Below are 23,179 nucleotides of genomic sequence, written 5' to 3'. Positions count from 1 at the left end.
ATAATTTACTTGAAATATATCATGACTATTAACCTATTTATCTATTAAATCGTCGTTATTTAATTTGTAATAAATAACAGAAAAAAACTGGACGATTTCATAGTTTAGGTGTCTTTTCAAATAGACAAATTATTTTTTTCAATACATAGTTGGGATAATCTGAGGTCTGCTATTTGCAATTCGTCAGAAAGTCATGACTAGATAAATAAATACAGTTACAACTGTAAAAAAATTTATTTACATTTAAAAATGAAAGAAAATAGATATAAAGCTGTGGATAGAAAATATACGTGAAGCTTTAGAAGAAAGCACATGTCAAATGAAACTCGAAAATGCATATGAAACCAATAAGTAAACACACAGTGCCACATTTATGGGCATTTTTTATACATATACCGAATGGGGAAATGTCTCCACTCTTTTTGATCGTAAGTGGTATTGAATGACAAACGCGAAATTCAAAACAATTGGAAGGAACTGCACTGGTGGCCAAGATACATTTTCACGCATCATATGAGAGGATGAGCACACGTTTATATAGACGTAGCTTAAAACTATATAACACAATGATTATAAGCATGTTATATACTACATATATTTTTAAAATATTTCAGAAATTGTCACATCTTTCGGTCGATCGCAAAAAAAACAACCCTGTAAGAAATATACACCAAAAATTCCAAATTATGATATGGATAAAATTAGAGTGAGCGAACGCAGTAAGTATGCACTGTAAACTATTTTATATGAACATGCTGTTTCCAATACCTTTTTATATCGGTTTATATGGCGATACCAGTGTGAAAAGAGTCTACCAACCCGCCTAAACGAGTCAAATACGGATCCTCTAACTTCGCACCGACCTACCAAAACGAATCTGCGCCGATTACTTTGTTAAGCTGTATGTTAAATAATAGCTTTGATTTGAATACTATATTTTTAGCTTTAACTATATATATTTGGATATATCTTTATTAACATAAGAATTAACAACATTAAATGCTTAAATATATATATACAAATATGAACTAAAACTAGTTCCTGTATAAATCTTGACCGCGTGGAATGGTGGCAAGAATGCTAGAAGCATTTGCCCGTTGAATCGCAATTCCGATCCTCTGGGTAAAAAACGAACCAGCCCTCCTGTCACCAGTGGAGGCAATGAGGCGAGGTGTTATACTTTTGATGAAGCTTTTTGCACCACTACTCCAAGGGCCAAGCGTATCGACAGCAAATGGAACAAAAAAGTAATTAGACAAAAAAATAACTAAATATTCGTGTACTATACACGAATATTTAGTTATTTTTTTGGCTTCAGCTTTTTCCGCAGTGGCACCGGCTCTTAACATTGTTACTCGGATATGAGATGGGGCCAACGTGTCAACACATGTAGCGTCCCACACAAGGGCCCGACCTCGTTCCCAGGGAACCAATGTTAATCCATCAGGTCTCTTACCATCATCACGACTAATTCCACGAAGCTCAGTAAGAGCAGGAACGTCGATGGTGGCAAGAGCCCTTTATATTATGTCATTAAGAGAACCGTGGCGGAAAAGCCTACCTGAACTCCTTGGGCAAGAGAGACCATGTAAACCGAAAGAGTCTACCTCCTTTCCACACGGGCATCTGTGTTCAGAACACAGAGGTGTTTAACTATATATATTGATCCATATTGATGATCTTTTATTGTTATTTCTTTTTAATCTATGCTGATATTATAAATGAAAAAGATGTCTGTATGTACGTCTGTTGCTCTTTCACGATCAAACCACTGATCCAACTGATCACATTGATCACGAAGCAATCATTAACTCCAAGGAACATTGGTCACTTTTTTATTTCTAATGTCAGAGAAACCCCCTAAAACGCGAGCAAAACCGCGGGTAACACCTAGAATAATATGCTCGTATGTAGCCTTTGGTGAGTCCTTTAATAACTTCAGAACGATTTGACCGATTGAGTTGAGATGGTATCTAGTAATTATTAATAAATTCAGAAATATAATTACATACGTTGGTTACATGGTTAAAGAAGAAAGAGTATGTAAACTTGTACTACATATTGCCTTACCTAGTACTCCAAACCAAAATACCGCAATAAATTATAAATGAAAACACTGCAAACTATGTTATTTTTTGCAATATGTCTATAAATAAACTTAATTATTTTATATTTTTTTCAGAATGCACGGAGTATCTCTGGAAAATGGATGAACGGGAGCAAATAAAAAAACACGCATGTATGTTATAAAGTTTTTATTAAATTTAAAGACACATCATCAATGTGTTTTTGTATCTATTAAGATTGATATGGTGATGATTATCAGCTGTAGCTTTAAAACGTGACAAGGTGACACTGTTAAGCAAGACTACGCGGGATGTTTGCGTGATACACCATAATGCACAATTATGTGAGCACAAGTTTAATAACTATTCTCTGACTCTGATCATTTAATCTTCCTCCCAATTATTATTTCAATCAGCTAACTACTGTTTTTATATTATTTGTAGTAAATTTCTTTAATACATTAACTAGTGCCAAGCGTATGGTGAAAGAATTTAGATCGCGGGTTTATATCCAGCACCTAAACCAGAGAAAATTTTCAATTAAAAATGTGTTTCTTTTTTAGAATTATTTGTCTTAAGTATGTTAAAAAAGGTAATCATTTTGTAATTACAGGTAAAAGAAGTGTTTTTGTAATAAGAGGTCAGAGAACGAAACCAGCAGAATATCCACATATGGTAAGTAAAAACCTGTTAGACCGTATTAATATATTTACACTTCTTTTAGATGGTATAGTACGACACAACATAGATGTAGCATCGGCAAATTCAATAAACCAACTACTGCCGATTTATACAACCAATAGAAATAGCTCCCTATCGTGCCCTTCGACGCTTTTCGTCGCTATGGATTCTCGCGGCAGTTTAAACCGAGAAAGCAAGTGCATGTAAATCGAGGTGTTAATTTGATGAATATATTAGATGACATGATATTACAAGTTATTACGTTTGTGTAAAGATCATATTCACATAAGAAATAAATATTGATAATTTGGGATAGCGTACTTTTGCCGATGCTACATCTAAGTTGTGTCGTACTATATATACCTACTTCATTTAACTTTATCGTATTTACATTTCAAATATATGTATAAATAAAGCATAAGAGTTATTTTAGCTCGGTATTTATGAATTTTAGTCAGTTCTCGCCAATGGATTGCCCCGAGCCCAATTTAAAATTATTTTTCTAAATATTAAATAATATTGTTATTATTTTACCGTTACTTTATAACATATTATTAATTAATACTACCTATTCTACTTCTACCAGGGTGCCTTGGGTTGGATGACTCATGACAATTATTGGCTATTTCTCTGCGGTTCCTCATTGATCAGTGTAAAGTTTGTGTTAACTGTGGCTCACTGTACGAGAACAAAAAACGTTGCCGTAAAATATGTTCGTCCGAAAATTGTTAGACTGGGAGTAACGGATATTTATGTAAGTATCGTTATTATATATTATTATTATTACATAGCATAAAACAAAGTCGCTTACCGCTGTCTGTCCCTATGCATGCTTAGATCTTTAAAATTATGCAACAGAATTTGATGCGGTTTCTTTTAACAAATTTAAAGATTCGAGAGGAAGGTTTTTGTACATAATACAATCTAGTAAAGAGGCATTGACGATGTTAAGAGTTTCTAATGAAACGTCGTAAATAAACACATTTTCTTAGCCAGCTTACATGCTGTTTGCAACGCTTGCTGAACCTTATGAAATAGATCAAAATAATGTACAACAGTATTATAAACTTTAAAAAAAAGCCTAGGGCGGTATAAGTCTTTATCTTAGGGAGAACCTACAACAACAATTTTTTATCCTATGTAATTTAGAAGAGACTAACAAATTGTTACTTGGTGGTAGGGCTTTGTGCAAGCCCGTCTGGGTAGGTACCACCCACTCATCATCATCATTTATTCTACCGCCAAATAACAGTACTCAGTATTGTTGTGTTCCGGTTTGAAGGGTGAGTGAGCCAGTTTAACTACAGGCACAAGGGATATAACATCTTAGTTGACGATGTAAGGAATAGTTAATATTTCTTATCTCTTGGTCTTGGCTGGTTATTCTCATGGTCGAATATGTTCCAAACCTTCTCCTCAAAGAGTGAGGAGGCCTTAGCCCAGCAGTAGGAAATTTTGCAGGCTGTTGTTGTAGCCGATACCTTCAAACTCGCCATAACGCAAAGCATTGTCTCCAAGTATATCTTATTTGATATGTCTATGGATTTTAGAATTCAAGCAACGAAACTCCACTGGATGTCGGCATCAAGAAAATAATACGTCATCCTCAATACCATCCCCCAAAACAATATTACGACATTGCGCTTTTGGAACTAAAAACAGAAGTTCAATTTACAAAATTTATCCAGCCAGCGTGTTTGTGGAGCAAACCTTCTAATTACCCAGACAAGGAAATCACTGTTACCGGCTGGGGAGTCTTCGATAGTAAGTTTTAAAAATTATTAACAAATTTACCTTTCAATCGTAGTGATCACGTCTTTTGATATTTGATGGAATTGAAATAACAATTGAGTTGAACTTTTCTACGAAACCTTTCATAGAATAAAATAAAAGAGCCTGGTCTGGCGGGAAAGAGCCTGAGGTCATCGAAAATACATGCACATTAGTAATAATGTGATTGTTATTTTTAAAATTTAAATAGTACTATACTGCTTACGTCGTTTTTTTTCATGTTTCTGTTAATTAATCTAATAAATGCAAACGTTTAAGACTTGATACAACGCATTTAATAATTCCAGACGATAATAAGATCTCACATCGTCTTCTATATGCAAAGCTGGACTTGTTTCGTCCAAAACTTTGCGATAATTCAGTTTTGAACAATAGAAATTGGCGGGGAACGTCTAATCAACAATTGTGTGCTGGCAAAGCAGATGGCAGCGTAGACACGTGCTTTGTAAGTATTTTATAAATTAAAAAAAAAACGATCATGAAATTACGATATGTTCGATTTAATAAATTATAACATTATTTTAGGGTGATTCCGGTGGTCCGTTACAATTCAAATTGTATGAAACGAAAAAAGAAGGTACCATGCATATGGTGATCGGTATAACATCATTTGGTGCTGCTAAATGTGCTCAAAAGAACATCCCAGCTGTATATACTAACGTAGCTACTTTCATAAATTGGATTGAAAGACACGTATGGCCAGAAGAAAGTTCTCCATATCGCATAATTTTCAGAGACTGACTTATACCTAAAAAAAATGCCATATGAACAAATTAGTCCTATGCAATATGCATAGTCCACCATTTTGAATTTCAAAGACTGCTAATAAAGACCATAGCCTATGATTCTTAAGGAACTGATCAGAATCTGACCGCGGGTCGTGTATGGAGGTCTTTACTAATACTAAGTACTATATTATTTATTAAAGGAATAAGGATAATTAATTAATAAATAAATATATCCATTGCTGCTCATTCGAGTATAAAATAATAAATTTTATTAATAATGATTATCCTCCTTCGATTATTTATGTTTAAATTGTATGTTTGTATTTTATAATCAGCTATAAATAAACGGGTATCGATTTTTTTTTCAACACAGTCCATAATATTTTTACCTTAAAAAATAAATATGAGATCAGAATTGTTATAACCTTTTTTTAACTATTTCTAGGTAATTTTAAACATATTTTTCTTAATTATTACGCGAAATTTTAAACAAGCGTAACATATATATTAAAGATTGTAAATATGGTGATATCACGTTCTGCTAAAGAAATTTATTTAATTTATTTAAATTTTTGAATGTAAAAACAGCAAAATTACTCAATACTAGCTGAACAAGCAGATTCTCCCAAGCAAAATATCGCCTATTTTATCCCTATCAAGAAGTGGAAAACTAACCTACGTTCTTCCGCGGGCGTCAAACTATCTCCGTACCAAATGTCATCCAAATCGGTTAAGCGGTTAAAGTCTAGAGAAATAACAGAAAGTTACTTTTGCATTATTAATGTTAGTATTGATTTATTAAATCATAATAATTCATGAAAGCGACGTAGCATATGATATCTATTATTATAAGGTTATATAATAGTAACAACAGCCTGTAAATTCCCACTGCGGGGCTAAAGGCCTCCTCTCCCTTTGAGGAGAAGGTTTTGGAACATATTCCACCACGCCGTTCCAATGCGGGTTGGTAGAATACACATGTGGCAGAATTTCTATGAAATTTGTCACATGCAGATTTCCTCACAATTCCTTCACCGCTGAGCTCGAGATGAATTATAAAGACAAATTAAGCACATGAATCAGCGGTGCTTGCCTGGATTTAAACCCGCAATCATCGGTTAAAATGCACGCGTTTTAACCACTGGGCCATCTCGACTCGACATTATAAGGTTATTTAATCAATTTTAAATTAATTTTAATACGAACTTTGTAAGTACTCCTTTAATATACAATAATATGCTATTTATGAATTAAATGGTTATGTATTCTTGAAGACGTCTGAGCAATCAGCTTACTTGTAGAGAAGACTTGAATTCGAAATTACAAAATGTCGTGTCGGTTCGGAACTGATGGCAAATTACATTATTGCAATCTATTATGCATTGCATTATATAAATAAAACGGAAGTGTCCCACTCATCAGATATTCTATAACCAAACAGAAGTACTAATTAATGCTGTGTTCTGATTTGAATAAATGAATGAAATGTTGCATGTACAAGGAATACGACAACTTAATTCCCAAGGTTGGCGCATTGGCGATGTAAGGAATAATTAATATTACTTGGGGCGCCAAAGTTTGTATGCGACGGTGACCACATCAAGTGGCCCATTCTTTCGTCCACCTATCTATACATAAAAGTCTATACTTTAAAAATTAAGAGTTGATTCTAAATATATTCTCAGAAAACCGACGAATTATTATCAATGTTATTTTTAATATAACTTTATAGTCCATAATTGATATCACATTGATGTTACACGAAATTATTTTTAATTTTTTGTAACCACTTAATATAAGTGTCCCATTATCTGATTTGCTAAATTAAATTTGGAAAATACTAATGATGACCTGAAAGGGAAAGTAATATGGACATTAATATACGCCGAATGTAAGCCAGTTGAAATCATGGTTTAAAGTAAGAGTTTTTATTCTTAAGCCTCATCTAGTAGTTTATTCCTTTGAAACGTACTTACTACGTTGCAACTTTAACCCAACAAATCAAATGGATATTGGCTGGTTTAAAATATATGCACCAATATGTTGCCATAAATATTTGTCTCCCAAGAAAATATACGTACTATAAGTATTTGTGTGCATACGAATAAGTGTGGTATGTAAATGAACATCCTTGTTATCTTTTTATTCTGGGAAATTAATATACATCCTTAGGCCACGATTCGAAAAGTACAAACTGTTTCCACAACTTATGAGTTTGGAAACGTTCGAATAAATTTCTAAGTTCAGATAATAAAGAACGAAAATGTAATAAAGTAAAAGTGTTACACGAATTCGTCATCACTGCCTTGTACGTCTTTTGACTGTATTATTTATATTATATTAGAGTATTGGTCATCTGTAATTCAGCGACAGATTAAAAACCAACAACACTACATGAAAACCAGCATATGAAAATTTTCTATATTTTTCACCAAAAAAAGTGAAGACTTGTTGGGAAGTATATTGTATTAGAAAATTTGGGATTACAATCTACAATAGAAGTTACCTGATTGACCAACCAGCTGAGGACTTCCAGAGCCTACGAAGATTGAAAACAACAAGGTCACCAAGAGAGACTACTCAGCAAATCAATAAAAATCATCGTCGTAGAATACAAAAGTTTATGTCATCAAATTGTAATCAAAAATTACGTTAAAATAACTTATAGTACAAGGAAGTTACATCCGAAAAAATACAGTAATAATCTTAAAGAACCCATTCACATTCGGTAGGATTTACATGAAGATCTAAGTCTCTAAAAGAAGGTTTCTTTATAAATGATTGTGAGATTGTAATTTACGGCGATGTTTTATTCATTAAATGCGTTAATACCCCATATGTATAAACTTATATGACATATAGATTACAAAACGACGTCATTGTCGTGGATTAAATATCCTAGCAGAAGCAACTCTTCGGTGATTGAGACCATCCATCAAACAGAGATGAGAGTTCGTCGTATATTAATGTTAGCATCCATTTTTCAAAACGTACCTCTGATTGGACAGGCACGTCAGGTAACGTTATAATAATACGAAGGAATTCATTAATTTGCAATGTGAAAGGCACGAACTTTGCCTCTTCAAACATTAAGCTGGTAAATGAAGAAAAATTGGTTATTACAAGAGAAGGCTAAAATCATTAAAAAACAAACTTCGTGATAGGTAAATGATTAATTTCAATTTAAAGACAAGCAATCTCTTCTTTTCTTATACTTAATGTTAAATACGTACTATTAATTTAGATTTATATTTACTTTACGTGTTAAAAAAATATATGTCGCTTTTTATTTACTTTCATTCTAAATTTCGACGTAATATTATCCTCTTTGATCAAAGTTAATACAATTTAGTACAGTACTGATACAATTTTTGTTCCTGCAATTTTAGCTAAATTAAAAAAAAACGGTTAAATTTCATATTGCTGGACCAAGGCCTAATCTCCCTTTGGGAGGAGAAAATTTGGATCTATCACGTTGGTTCAATGAGAATTGAACCAACGTGACACGTGGAAAATTCTCAAAAACCACTGGCTGGCTTTTCTCACGACGTTTTCACCGCCGATAATAAGATGAATTTTAAATACAAATAATGCATATTAATTCGATTTAGACTGTCATTTTGTTATCAATGCAGAAAAAGCGCTACAAATTTTTATATTCATAAATAATGTTTCTTATAGTTTGTTCATTTTTAAATAATAAAAGGCGATACATCTCTCTCTGTAAGAACTTACTCGTGAAACGTTGACAACCGACTTATACCCTGTTTTAAAGCCTTTTAAAGCCGTGTAACCTTTAAACGTTGTGTAATAAAGGAAATGAGGCACGTCACTTTCTGACATTTCAAGATCGTATTCTACAGAGTGTCAAGTTAATTCTTACAGAATAGTATAGTACGATATAACTTAGATATAGCATCGGCAGATTCAATAAAATCGATTTTTGCCGATTTATACAACCAAAAGAAATAGCTCAATATCGTGCCATTCGACGCTATTCGTCGCTATAGATTCTCGCGTCAGTTCAGCCCGAAAAAGCAACTGCATGTAAATCTACGAGACAAATTGACGAATATATTAGGTGACAAGATATAACAAGTTATTATGTTTGTGTAAATAAATATAGATAATTCAGAGTCGAGATGGCCCCATGGTTAGAACGCGTGCATCTTAACCAATGATTGCGGGTTCAAACCCAGGCAAGCACCGCTGATTCATGTGCTTAATTTGTCTTTATAATTCATCTCGTGCTCGGCGGTGAAGGAAAACATCGTGAGGAAACCTGCATGTGACAAATTTCATAGAAATTCTACCACATGTGTATTTGCATTGGAACAGCGTGGTGGAATATGTTCAGAAATATGTAGAGGAGGCCTTTAGCCCAGCAGTGGAAATTTACAGGCTGTTGTTGTTGTTATTGTTGTACTTAATTCGGATGTGATCGGTTTTACGTATTTTGCCGATGCTACATCTAAGTTGTGTCGTACTATACAGATTCTAGCAATTTATACAACTCGACTTTGTATGAGGCTAATTAATAAAACGTGTATTAAATAATAATAATAAGAGTCTGTATCGAAAATTGTAAACACGAGATGGTATCTAGCGTGCAAAATAATCTTGTTTCTTTCTAAAGAGGATCCTTTGAACGGAACAGTCGCTAGGCTAAGTGCATTTTAGTTTGTTCGACCCTTTCAGAAAGCTCCAGAGAACTCACCATTTCTAATGGCCTCTCGCGTCCCTTGTATAAAACGTAAGTGTTTAGAAGTTCACTATTTTCAGTATTTAACAAAACAAAATACTGTGTCTAAATTCACGGTGTTGTCTTTGTTGTAATAATTTGCAAATCCTGCTCATGTATTTGTAACTTCTTGCAGAGAGAACGCCCGTATCGCCAACGGCAAATAAATATATTTCTTCGTAAGAGTTATTTAGATATCATAACTATTACTAATAGCAGACCACATACTAAGGTTCGTGGTCAGTCCATCCTTATATAAAGGCTTTTCCTTTATAGTTAGGAAATATCAACAGATGATTTAACTTATTGAATCAATGTTGATCCTAATCATGAATAATATGTACTACTGATCAGCAATTAAAAAGAGGTATCTCAATATACATTTATTGGATAGTGCAAATTTAATTATCATTCATATTGATTTTTAAATGCGTCAAATTCTATAGATCTTATTGCATGCACATAACATAATATGTAACATGTCATATCAGTTTGTTGTTGGCCACTTTATTTTATTAAAAACTAACATTTCATAAAATAGTATGTATGTTAAAAAACTAAATAGGGCTTAGGGCACAGAGCTCAAGATATATTGGGCGAGCATTCAAGTCAGAGAATTGCTTAAAATTCAATTATTCGACATTATTCGCCCACTCCAAGTTCGAAGCGAACTACTTTAGCGTTTCATTCACTTCGAGGGTCTGTCGTGATTGGCTTTAATTTAACTTTAATACAAGCTAGGAAACTGGAGCGTAAAATATGAAAATGATTTTCGTTTTTTATTTTAAAGACTGCGAAAAATTTAAGGACAAAAAATAATTTCAATTTTTTTAGGAAATTAATTATTTACCTTTCATTTGTTTCATTTAAAATGAAACATACAACAATAAATGATAGCAATTAATATCAAGCTTTGGTAAACCAATAAAGCGATTCATCCATTGACGAATTATGTCATTTTGAAATTAATATAAATAACTTTAAACTGGCCACGACACTATACTAAGCATGTTTTAATAGTACTTAAATAGTTTAAAGCTAAAATTAAAAAGAATTTTCATACAGTTGTCTTTCATGATTTATAAATAAAAGCAACTCATTTAGAATACAATACAAAGTAAGTTTTTCTTAAACCCCCCCTCTTAAAGCCATTGTCAAAGGCTAATCTCTGCGAAGTCAGTATTCATGCTTACTACAATCCTTAACCATTACTTAAAGCGTCGCGACATCAAGTAAACTATGTAACTTAAGACCGCAAGTTAAACAAAAGACTCGAGAAGTTTCTGCTCAAACCGAAGTTCTTCACATCGGATGCAGTTGGAAATTAGTACTCGAGGTGTGAGCGAGATGGATGTACAAAGTTTGTGGAAGATAATTGAGAAATTTAGAGATGCACAAATCATGTCGTGGAGGATTTAACTCTTAGTTTGTACTTCTCTTATTTTACATTCGGATTTAATCGGCTGATGAAGTTCTAATTTCAAAAAACTTATATCTACTGTTATTATATATGAAATAATACGAACTCGAAAAGAAAGTATCAATAACTTTCATATTTTATACAACACTTAGTGTCTTTATTTGTTGTATCAAATTATTTTTAAAACAAAGATTGCAACCCAAATTTCCTTAATTTGTTTCAAACCAAAATTACTACGTATGAGAATGAACTTAACAAACTTTTAGAACGCCATAAAACTGGTACATTCTTTTGTGCACAAGACACTTAAAACAAAATTACGTCACCACGCTATGTACGCTCTAATAAACTCATTAGGTAAGGACTACACGTAAACGTGACGACGACGTGACGTGGCACGTTGCACGTTGCGTTGCGGTTTGAAAATCCGTGTAACATGGCACTTTACGATATTGTGACGTCATTTTTTACAACAAGCAACATTCGACGTCACAACGTCGTAGCCTGTTTATGTGTGATAGGTAGTCTTAATTTTTTTTACCGCAGTCAATTTTTTTATAATTCATTATGATGATTGTGTTCTTTTGGACAATTTCGAATCACAAATAATATCTTAAATCACGTAGAAATATTATCTTAGTTCCCAAGGTTGATTAAAATAAAAATAAAAATATGTTCCATTATTAGCAAAAAAAAAATTGTGAATGGCAACACTGAAAAAAATGTTTATGAGATTGGAGGCGGATAAATAGTTAATCAAATTAAAACGTTCGATATATACATGTAACAGGCGATATATACCAACGATATCGGCTATTTGGACAACAAAACTAATTTCTGCTAAATCTTACCTAAATGAAAACAAATTCTTTATCAATACAAAATTATTTCTACATATAAAATAATTTCCCTTTATGGGAATACTACAGAATATATATCAATTTCATATGTTTCTAATTCCTTATTTTGAAATTGAGTTTTTATTAAGCTTAGCTTACACAAAGCCAGCTGTACTGCAACGTGCAATTTCACTAAGGAATGCTTATTTACGTGGCAGTACCAAGGAATCTGGTCTTAAACCGAGGTTTTGCGCGTCTATGTAACTTAGTTTTAGATAATATTAAATTGCTTTGGGAAATTTATGCGTTACATAAATACAATGTTGAGAACAGACATTTTTTACAGATTAAATTGCTTTGAAGGAAAAAACACCTTTTTTAATTATATTTTAGACGAAGCGATCAATATGATGTTTGGTTTATTTGCGTTTCTACTATTAAGAGTTTAAATTAAACGAAGAGAATTCGGCAGATATTTTACAGCAATTGTATATATTGTATCAATGTACTCGCTTGATGAATGGTTCAATAAAACTTAACAAAATTAAATAATCTTTCCAAAACAAAAAAAAAATGGATACAAAAACTAATCTGTTTCAAACAAAAGCTTAACAGTGCACAATACTAATAATATGACGCTACTTTCGAATATAATCCGATGAAATTCAGATGCAACGACGCAGAAATCACAAGCAACACTTTTATCCACCGTTTTTTAAGTCGGTTTATAAGGTTCAGAATCTTGGGTCTGACTGATTAGACTATGCAGTTTATATGCTTTATTATATGATTTAAATGATCAGACGTCGTAAGTAGTATTACGGGTACATGATCTGTGTTTCGTAACCGATGCGGGGATAGTGCAATGCGACAAGGGTGTTCTCTTTTCAACCGACTTCCAAAAGGAGGAGGTTATCAATTCGTCTGTATTTTTTTTTTTATGTTTGTTACCTCATAACTTTTCACTGGGTGGACCGATTTTGATAATTTTTTTTTTGTTTGAAAGGTAGTGCTTCCCGTGGGGTCCCATTTTTTTTATTTTTTTTCCGATGATGGTATCCATGTGAAAACGACATAAGTCTTAAATTTGCGTTATATATATGCGCGACAAATAGGTGAATAACTGAAAATCACGTTAACCAATTTCGATAATTCTTCTATTATAAAATATATACTTCAAGGGTAATTTGGTGAAAGTTTGGTAAGGTTCTGAGCGCAGGATCCATGACAAAGTGACGGAACGGAAGGGAACGGAACAATTCTGAGGAGCACGTTAGCGATACTCGGTCGAATCTTTTATTTATAGGTTATTTGGATATTTGAGTCACCTTCCGTAATGTATAGTCGAATATTATAATCAACTAGCTACCCACCCCGGCTTCGCACGGGTGCAATACTGATACTAAATATACTACAGAATTTGTTTATATACGACATCACATCGCAAACTTCTAAAATTATCAGTGTTTCTTTACTATATTGTTCATGTATTATATACACAAACCTTCCCCTTGAATCACACTATCTTTTAAAAAAAAACCACATCAAAATCCGTTGCGTAGATTTAAAGATATAGGGACAGAGAAAGCGACTTTGTTTTATACTATGTAGTGATGGAACTCCTATACGGCTCGCAGTTAGGGTGCGATATGGGGCAGAATTTCTTACTCTCTTTAATGAAATTTTGTGTATGTGATGTGATGTCATATGATGTACGAAATATAGTTGGTCTTTTTCAAATTTTTTTTGCTGAGTTCGATTACAGCTCTTTCGAGGGATCCTTGTAGTTCACGCCGCGTGACGTATTAAATCCGCATTTTCGAAAGTCTATTTTTGCTTTATTCGCAAGTTTCCTTTGAAATTGTCCTCGAAGTAGTTTCTGACTCATATAAACGGAACGCTTAATCTATCCATATTAAAAAAAAATAGTTAGTCAACATCAGCTTCACTTAAAATCAAAAAATAAATAAAATTTTAACAAAAAGAAAAACCGACTTCAAACAAAACACTATTTTAAAACAAATGAATATGCACGAAAAAGTAATAAAAATAATTGCGTATTCAACATATTTTTTAGAGTCTTCCTAAGTTAAATGAAATGAAAAATATTAGACTACTTAAAAGTCGATTAACGATTATATCATGTAGTTATAATTATTGTTATATTTGGAGTCGGTGTCATATGATAGCCGCTATATTGACAACGACGCAATCAATTAATTGCCAACTATAGAATCTGAGGAGGTAAGATCTTTGACAAATTGGAATAATGCGAAATAAAGTATTGCTACTAACATTACTTCGGAATTTGATTGAATATATAATTATAAACGAATTGGCATCATAGTCAAATCAAAAACTAATATCATATCTGATTATCTTGACACAGTGAATCAGATATAAGAGAAAGTAGTTGGTCCCATCACTTTCGAAGCTGACAACACTAGACATTTTACAGCATCTATTATTTACATAGATAGCTCACAGTAACATTAATAAAATGAAAAAAAGGTACGATACCTCGGTTCAATTTATTAGTATTCATCCTTATCAAAATGAGTACAATATTCATGTAAGGCGTTGCCAGTGAATAAAATATTTTATTCCGACTTTCTATTTGGAACAGTACGTTACAGTGTGAAAAAAGCCGTTCCTCATCTTGGTTCCTTATCATTACTAATGATTATTTATTGATTGAAAATACATTTACAGTGTTATTCAGGTTTTTTTACCCTTAAATAAGCCATGTCATTTAATTCTGTATATGTACTTTGGTCTTTTAGTTCAGAGCTTATAAAAGATATTTCAATAAGCAGAACTAAGGTTGCACTACGATCTCGCTTAATAGTTTTCACTTCACACGATTGGACAAATTGTTACAGAATGCAGTTAGACTATTATGTAACCAGAAACTCGAAACTCATCGTAAAACACATTGAGTATAATTATTGAAAAAATTAAGGATATACGTCAAAATGGCGTGACATTGTAAATCATCTGTCAGTATTTCAAAAGTGACTTTCAAAGTGATTTCTTACAGAATCACATAGCTGAACTAAATTTCAAATAATATTTAATAAAATACTCAAGCTGTTCTCAGATATAAACGAATAAGTTTGCAGATTAAACATCGATAGATAAAACGATTGACATTCGTTACATTTCATTACTTTTCTTTTTCTCTTTGGCAGTAGCAACTCGTCAGCCGAATGTATGTCCAATGTAGTCCAAAGTGTAACCGAGGTAACTTAATAGGTCATTTATCTGCCTTCTAACTGTCTACAGACTGCTGCCAGAATATTTTTTCCTTCCGGTCCGCCCCCAGGGTATTATTTTTCAATCTTACCTTACATGAATACATAAAGGACTTCGCCTCATCAAATATGAATCGGAATTTTTACGCCTCAACTTCCGATGTTAAGATCTCAATATTAAAAAGAGTTGGTGAACGCATTTCAGGCTACGCCATTTTTAATCAGAATATTAAAATAAAAAATAAACTTCAATTAATTTTTAAATTTCGAATGAATACTTTAAAAATAAATTTATGAAAATTTATGCTGTACAATTTGGGCGTGAAAACGAATATCATTTGCAATTTTATATAAAAAAAAATTAAAATATACGAAGACCTTTGTACTTAAATGCATATGTTTCTGACCACAGTGCGGTTTAATTCGTAAACATGCGGTAACCGCCCGACAAATTCACGCGACGATCCAGAACCGGCGTCCCGAGTGAGTAAGAGTATATGTTATGTAGGGTTGAATCATGTCCTGCCTTGAAAGCATACATTATTTAGGTTACAACACTATTAAATAAATGCCATGTCTCGTATGTATGTTAATAGCATAAGCCCTTTCTTGTCCCAGTGATATGGATAGCACATAAAGAAACGGTTACAGTCTCATTTTGAAGAGCCGTAGATGAGCAGAAAAATAAAGACGATTCTTGACTACAATTTACTAAATTATTACAATTGAACAACAAATAATCTTAAAGGCCGATAAAATGTTACTGACTGGTTAGAGAGTAGTGTAAATTAAAAAAAAATATATTTAAAAAATGCTGTCATGTATTTCGAAAAAAGGACTATATTATCATGCTTAATACACTACAGGAAACTTGCATATGCCTACTTTCAACGCAATTCGACTATATGAAACTACCAAGCTGCATATTGCCCGCAATATATAAGTTATATAAGCGTAAATTGTCACGTCATACTACCTAATATATTGTACATTAAAACCTTCACCGAAAAGCACAGGATCTTCTATTACAATTTTAATAGATTGATTCAGTGGATTGTAATATATTGCTTTTACTTTAAATTCAATAAGTTTGACTCCATGTCAACGTATTTTTTTTTCGGGAAGTATTCAGCAATGATTTCAACAACTGCGGTGTAAATCGAATTGAAACTGTCAGAACAATGGTCTCATGCAATCAACGTACCCTTTGTTTCCATTCGCTGCGAGAGAAACCACATTGGAACTGCAAAAATAACACAAACTATATATATGTATATATTATATATGATTGCCCTGTTAACTGTAAAGTCTTCAGAAGGTATATCTCGAATTAAAATTTTTACTACTTTTTCCCTTGTCTCCAAAATATTACGATCGATTTTTAAATTGACTGTTTATAATCAGGATTAATAGTTATGACTATCTAGATAAGAAAAATAACATAATTCTTATTAATTCCTTTTAATTTTCTTTATTAAAACTTGTTTTTTTGTTTTATTTGAGTATAGTAATTCATCTTATATCCTTATGAGTCGAAATTTTGCATTTTAGCATTGAAGCAGTCTAGTGGAATATGTTCATATACTTATTAAAAAGGGAGAGGTCTTAGGTCAGCAGTGGGAAATGTACAGGCTGTACATTTATTACGCTATATTTATAGTGAACATGATCTCTACATCCAGAAATTGCTTTACACTAAGGAAGTCCTTAACGGTCAACAATATAGACACATATACATTTGTATATATGAGCTTGATTTAAAATTAACTCTTCCTCAAATATATTGTTAAATGTACTTTTAAACTTGATTCCAAATTTAAAATAGTTACTTATACAAAGACTGTATACATCGTATAGACGTAGTTTCCACGTATTCCAAACTGCGTCTTCAGATTCAATAACATAAGATTGATGCAATCGAATAACAACGGCCTTTAAATTATTAATGTATGTCCACCGTGTTGACTGAAGTTTATTTGAACCATTACAAGAACTGATAAATTAGCTAACAGTATTCTTGTTCGTTAGCTTATTAAAGTTAAGCGAGGGTTAATATTTAATCCGAGTTTTGCCTCGCCGCCGGTGGAGGGCACTAATGAATGCAAAGTCACGGGTAAGCCTGGAAACGGAACTGGGAACAAGAATGGCCCGTGTAACAATGACGCGTAAGGAATGCAATTATTAAATAACTATGATAAAATTTTCAGATTATTAAAATTCAAATTGCTGGATGAAATCTGTATTAGTTTAAAAGAAAATGGGTGTAAAGTGTGATAAACGGTAATTGTTTCTACATTTCTATGATAATTGAGGACTTAATACAAGATAGCTTTATTTCTCTCTTGTTCTGTACATTTGTCATCCAGAAACTGTTAGTCCAAATTATAATAATAATACATATAAGACAACGTCACATACATTACTCTGATCCCAATGTAAGTAGCTAAAGCAATTGTGTTATGGAAAATCAGAGGTAACGACGGTACTACGAACACCCAGACCCAAGACAACACAGAAAACTAATGATAATCTACATTGATTCGGCCGGGAATTGAACCCGGGGCCTCGGAGTGGCGTACCCATGAAAACCGGTGTACTCACCACTCGACCACGGAGGTCGTCAAACGTCGTAAATTGACGACACTATATTTATTAACGTTTATTTATTCCAATACAAAAGGATTTATATATTATAGGATATTCGATGTACTTCATTATTAGCTATAATTATAGTAAGGTCATAAACAAAGATTCTATATCAACTGATTATTTATTAATTTTACCAAAATTAGTTTTAACAGCATAATAAATTGGAACAATGATTTTCATAAATAATTTATGTCAGTCGTTCAGTAACTTTATTTTTAATATTAAAAAAAAAACATTCTATTGAGCCTAGCATCCTTGCCACCATTCCACGCGGTCAAGATTTATACAGTAACTATTTTGAATTCATATTCATATATATGCACTTAATGTTATTAATTCTTATGTAATATTACAGGACGATGTAACACACAGCCATATCGAAGTACTAAGCACAAGGCCTTTAGTCACGACTCCAAAGTTAAGCGAGGTATTAAAGCAGCTGATGATATCCGCGAATGTTAAATATATGAGAGTTTTGGATCTTTAAAGTAAACAAAGTATGGCTTCCCCGAATTCATGACACAAAAACGATTAAGCTTCACGACTACCTTATACCCGTCGTTTTACTTCCGTAATTGTTTTCGGTACAAAAGTAATCAATGACTATCCCATTCATCCATTCTATCTCCGTTAAGTCATATTTAAATAAGGAACAGTCATTGCTTTAGAAGATCATGTTTATAGCATTAAAAGTATTTGCATCAACAGTTTACATCAGCAGGTATTCTGCAAGAACAATCTCGAGACTTACAGAAAATGAGTGTGAACTATCACAATGTGATAAGCGAAATTGATTAAATTCATTAAAAAGTTTATAGCATACGCGTATCAAAATGGTGTATCAACGTAACTTCGGTGTCAAGATTTAACGAGTGAACTACGAAGTGAATTCTCAGAGAATCACACTACAGGTGTGGTTTTACGAAAGTGTTTTTATAAATGTATTAAATAAAATGATGATACCCCGCATAGTGTAATGTTACAAAAATCATTTGATAGGTATCCTTCAGTGAATTTTATTTTACATGTCAATGAACATGTCATAAAAATTAAATGCTTTTCTTTGACTGACCCCAAATAACACATGCTTTAATTTTATCTTTTTACCATTCTCGATTAATAGGCTATCCAATACAAAAATATTATTTCAATTAATTTTCAAAAGTAGTTTCGGTGATTATTGGGAACAAAAAAAAACAAACTCTTCAGCTTTATACATTAGTATATACATTTAGGAATTTATCAATTAAAACGGGATTGATACAAAAAAAACAATTTAAATAAAATAAATGTTTGAATTTATAAAGTTTATCTGTGTCTGTTTTTCTACATAAGCCAAACGTAAAGACCTTTTGGTGGAATGTAATTGTGGTCATTTATAACCGGACCATAATATATGGTCGTCTTTATGTCCGGAAATAATAGGGGTCCCACAGGATATTTAAAATAGTATCTCAATTTAACAAAGAGTTCGTCCGGAAAAAATATCATACTAGTTTTAAATAAACCTTTTCCTCGAAGGACGAAATGTATTAATAACCATGGTTGAAACATCAAATAGTTCTTTTCAATGGAATATTGGAATATACGAGTTTTATAGTGAAGACATGTGGTCTTCATCATCAGCAGTCGGGTGGACCGGTGACCTGAATAAGGTGGCGTTACCCACGGATACGGAAAGTCGACCTCTGATGGCTTTGGAACACTTCTAGAAAGGCCAATGTCCAGCAGTAGATTGTGATTGGTGAATTTAGGGTGAAACATTATTCTTGAAAAAAAAATCATACTTCTTCTTCTGTCGCTTCAAGAGAGAAGACTCAAAAAACTCAGAGAGAAAAGTAAAAACAAATAGGCTTGACTACATTTTTTTTTTTCTTGAAAATTACATACCTCCTGTATTTGTTTCCATTATAATGATGAGCATGTTGAAATAAATATTGTATCAATACATATATTAAACAAACAATATCAATTGAAACGAACATTGTAAGTGTAAGACAGAGTATCTCAAAGTAGATTCACCCTAAGCCCCTTTTATGAAATCATTAATATTAAAAGAAAAGTTGTGCGAGACAATCATTTGAAAAGACATGAAATATAAAAAAATCTGCCAAGTACTAAGAATAATTCCATTTTTACATTACTACAAATAAAACGGTTATTATGCTTTCGGAGTTTATGTGTGTTCTGTATGTGTACATATTTGTGTAAGTTTATTTATTCCACCATATCTTTTAAATGTCTGAACAGATTCAATTTTTTTATGATATAGGTTGGCGGACGAGCATATGGGCCACCTGATGGTAAGTGGTCACCATCACCCATAGACAATGACGCTGTAAGAAATATTAACTATTCCGTACTTCGTCAATGTGCCACCAACCTTGGGAACTAAGATGTTATGTCCCTTGTGCCTGTAGTTACACTGGCTCACTCACCCTTCAAACCGGAACACAACTAAGACAGAATCTAAAACATCATTCATCATCATCCTCCTGCCCTTATCCCAATATTATTTGGGGTCGGCGCAGCATGCCTTCTCCTTCCATACTTCTCTGTGAGACGTCATCTCACGAGTAACATTCTTTCTAACCATATCCTCTTTCACACATTCCATCCATCGTTTCCTTGGTCGTCCTCTACCTCTATATCCGTCCACATCCGTGCTCAAGGCTTTTCTCACAATATGTTCCTCATTCCTCCGCATTACATGCCCATACCATGACAGCCGCCTTCCACATACCTTCACGGCTATCAGTGTCACTTTCAAACTTCCTCTTATGTACTCATTCCTTACTCTATCCATTCGCGTAACACCACACATTCCTCTTAGCATTCTCATCTCCGCAACAGGCAATTGTCTTTCAATCATCCCTTTTGTAACACGCCCCCCCCCCCCCCAACACTCTACATAAAATATAAATAATACGACAGAATCTAAAACATTACCATATGTGTATATACATCCTTTCTGATAACATCCATCATTAAAAAACTTTAAGTAAGTCTGCTTAACGATAGATGTCGCTAGTCTATTAAATAACTTTGTCAGGATAAACCCACACAGTTATAGAAGTTACCGTTGTGGTTCGAATTTCAGGACCATTCCAATAACGCCATGAAGACACCCTTAGACAATTCGATACAGTGAAGTGAAGCATTAGATCTATTATTTACAACTTAGTGACCTCGGAACCGGTAACGACTTCACGGCCAGTAGGTGCAATAGCTATACCAAATAAGCAACTATCAGCAATTTACCTAATAGATAAATTTCATAATATTCATGCTCTTTTAATAATACTTAAGTTTCATACGTATTAGTTAACATTTTTGGAAAAATACAGTGACAATGTTTGTATAAAAACAGAGGAGTAAGTGTACCTAAACCTATTATATCCTGTTTTCAAAAGAAATTAACGAAGTTTAAAACGTACCCTAGGAAGGATTTTCTAGGGCACGTAATTCGTTTCTTACATAAGATTTCAGATTAAAGAGTCCAGATTTCAGATTTACGATTTAAAGAGTCATTGATAAATTAGGCTTCTTTTTAATACACCATAACATGATGGATAAAAAGATTTGGATTTAGTATGTATAGATTTCCAGACCGACATACCTATATACATATATAAATTTAAAAAATAATAGAAAAAAATAGTACAGACAGAATATACTTTCCAAATTAATGATAGCTTTACGTTTATTTGAATCAAGATCATTTTGTTTTTTGATTTGTAATAACAAGAAGTTGAGATTTTGTGTTTGTATTTATGAATAAAATACTAGAAGTATTTTACATACTCAATCGACAAGACACTTATCGTTCGGAAGTGAAACTATCGATCCAAAGTGGAATAGTGAGAAGGGTTAAGCTCTGGATAGAAAAACCTCAATAAACGAGTTTGCACACATAAGAAATAGCTGCGACTTTAACAGTGAATAAAACCATATTAAAACTGGACAACATAACTAATCGCGTAACCATTGACGGCTCAAGTTCAACGCTCGAAGCATCACTTATGTTTTATTAGAACTTGCACTATAAAATACATTTGAACGTGCTTCAAGAAATATCTCATTTAGTACTCGTATGAAATTTACGACAGACGTAAATCTTAGGCAAGAGAAATTCGTATTGTTTCGAAAAAGTAAAACAATGTAGCAGACAATAAAGGCTACTGTTCACGGGCCGACGTCACGCCCGCTTTGCGGTCACGTAAAGATGCAATTTGCCGGCGAAATGGAAAAAGTAGGTCCGCACGTGTCGGTGTGGTTTACGTTTGCCTTATATATATAAGGTTTCCAATATAATTATGTATGTTTACAAATCTTTACATTCTATTATTTTAAAAAATATTGGTTTTAAATAAATTTGGCCGTACCAGGACGCCTGGCATGTGTAAATAAAATAAAATAATTTGTATTACGAATAAAGCAATAAATAAATGTATGTTTGCCGACAAACATATTTAAGAAACGTGATTTATATTCTAGAGTCTATGTTACCCCAAAGGTACACCAATAAGTGTTACACTTCAACAATCATTGCATAAAAACAATACAGAATTTCACTAAAAAAATCATAATAATAAGTAAAGTAACAGCCTGTAAATATCCCACTGAGGGGATAAGGCCTCACCTTCCATTAAAAAGAGAGTTTGGAACATATTCCACCACGCTGTTCCAATGCGGGTTGGTGGAATGCACATGTGAGGCATGGTAGGCAGAATTTCGAAGAAACTAGACAAATTTTGGATGAACACAACCAAAACCACCACATTTATATTTGAGGAAAATGATTTATATGAATAATGGGATTCTGTGAATTATGGTACTTCTTCCTCTTGGACTTGTATCTAAAAATACTATATGTTCATAACCTTTCCAGTAAAAATATGTAATAGAATACAAAATTGTTTAGAATAAACATAAATGGGATTTATACAAAAACCATTTAAAAATTAAAACTATCTTATAAATCACAAAACTAAATTTGCACTTGTTTAT

The 23,179-nt window shown here is 32.8% G+C and overlaps 1 protein-coding gene across 1 annotated transcript; it reads left to right on the top strand.

Annotated features, from left to right (window-relative positions):
* Positions 1-616: 616 nt before the first annotated feature.
* LOC124534775 (serine protease snake-like) lies at positions 617-5,477 on the top strand. Its single transcript, XM_047110785.1, has 7 exons — positions 617-719; positions 2,183-2,239; positions 2,680-2,741; positions 3,334-3,501; positions 4,298-4,511; positions 4,826-4,983; positions 5,064-5,477. The coding sequence occupies exons 1-7, from the start codon at positions 692-694 to the stop codon at positions 5,277-5,279; spliced, it is 903 nt and encodes a 300-aa protein (XP_046966741.1). The 5' UTR covers positions 617-691; the 3' UTR covers positions 5,280-5,477.
* Positions 5,478-23,179: the final 17,702 nt, after the last annotated feature.

The sequence above is a fragment of the Vanessa cardui genome, chromosome 13, assembly GCF_905220365.1.
Source record: "Vanessa cardui chromosome 13, ilVanCard2.1, whole genome shotgun sequence".
In the NCBI taxonomy this organism is placed as follows: Eukaryota; Metazoa; Arthropoda; class Insecta; order Lepidoptera; family Nymphalidae; genus Vanessa; species Vanessa cardui.
The sequence above is the reverse complement of the archived record's forward strand: the minus strand, read 5'-3'. Positions and strand labels throughout refer to the sequence as shown.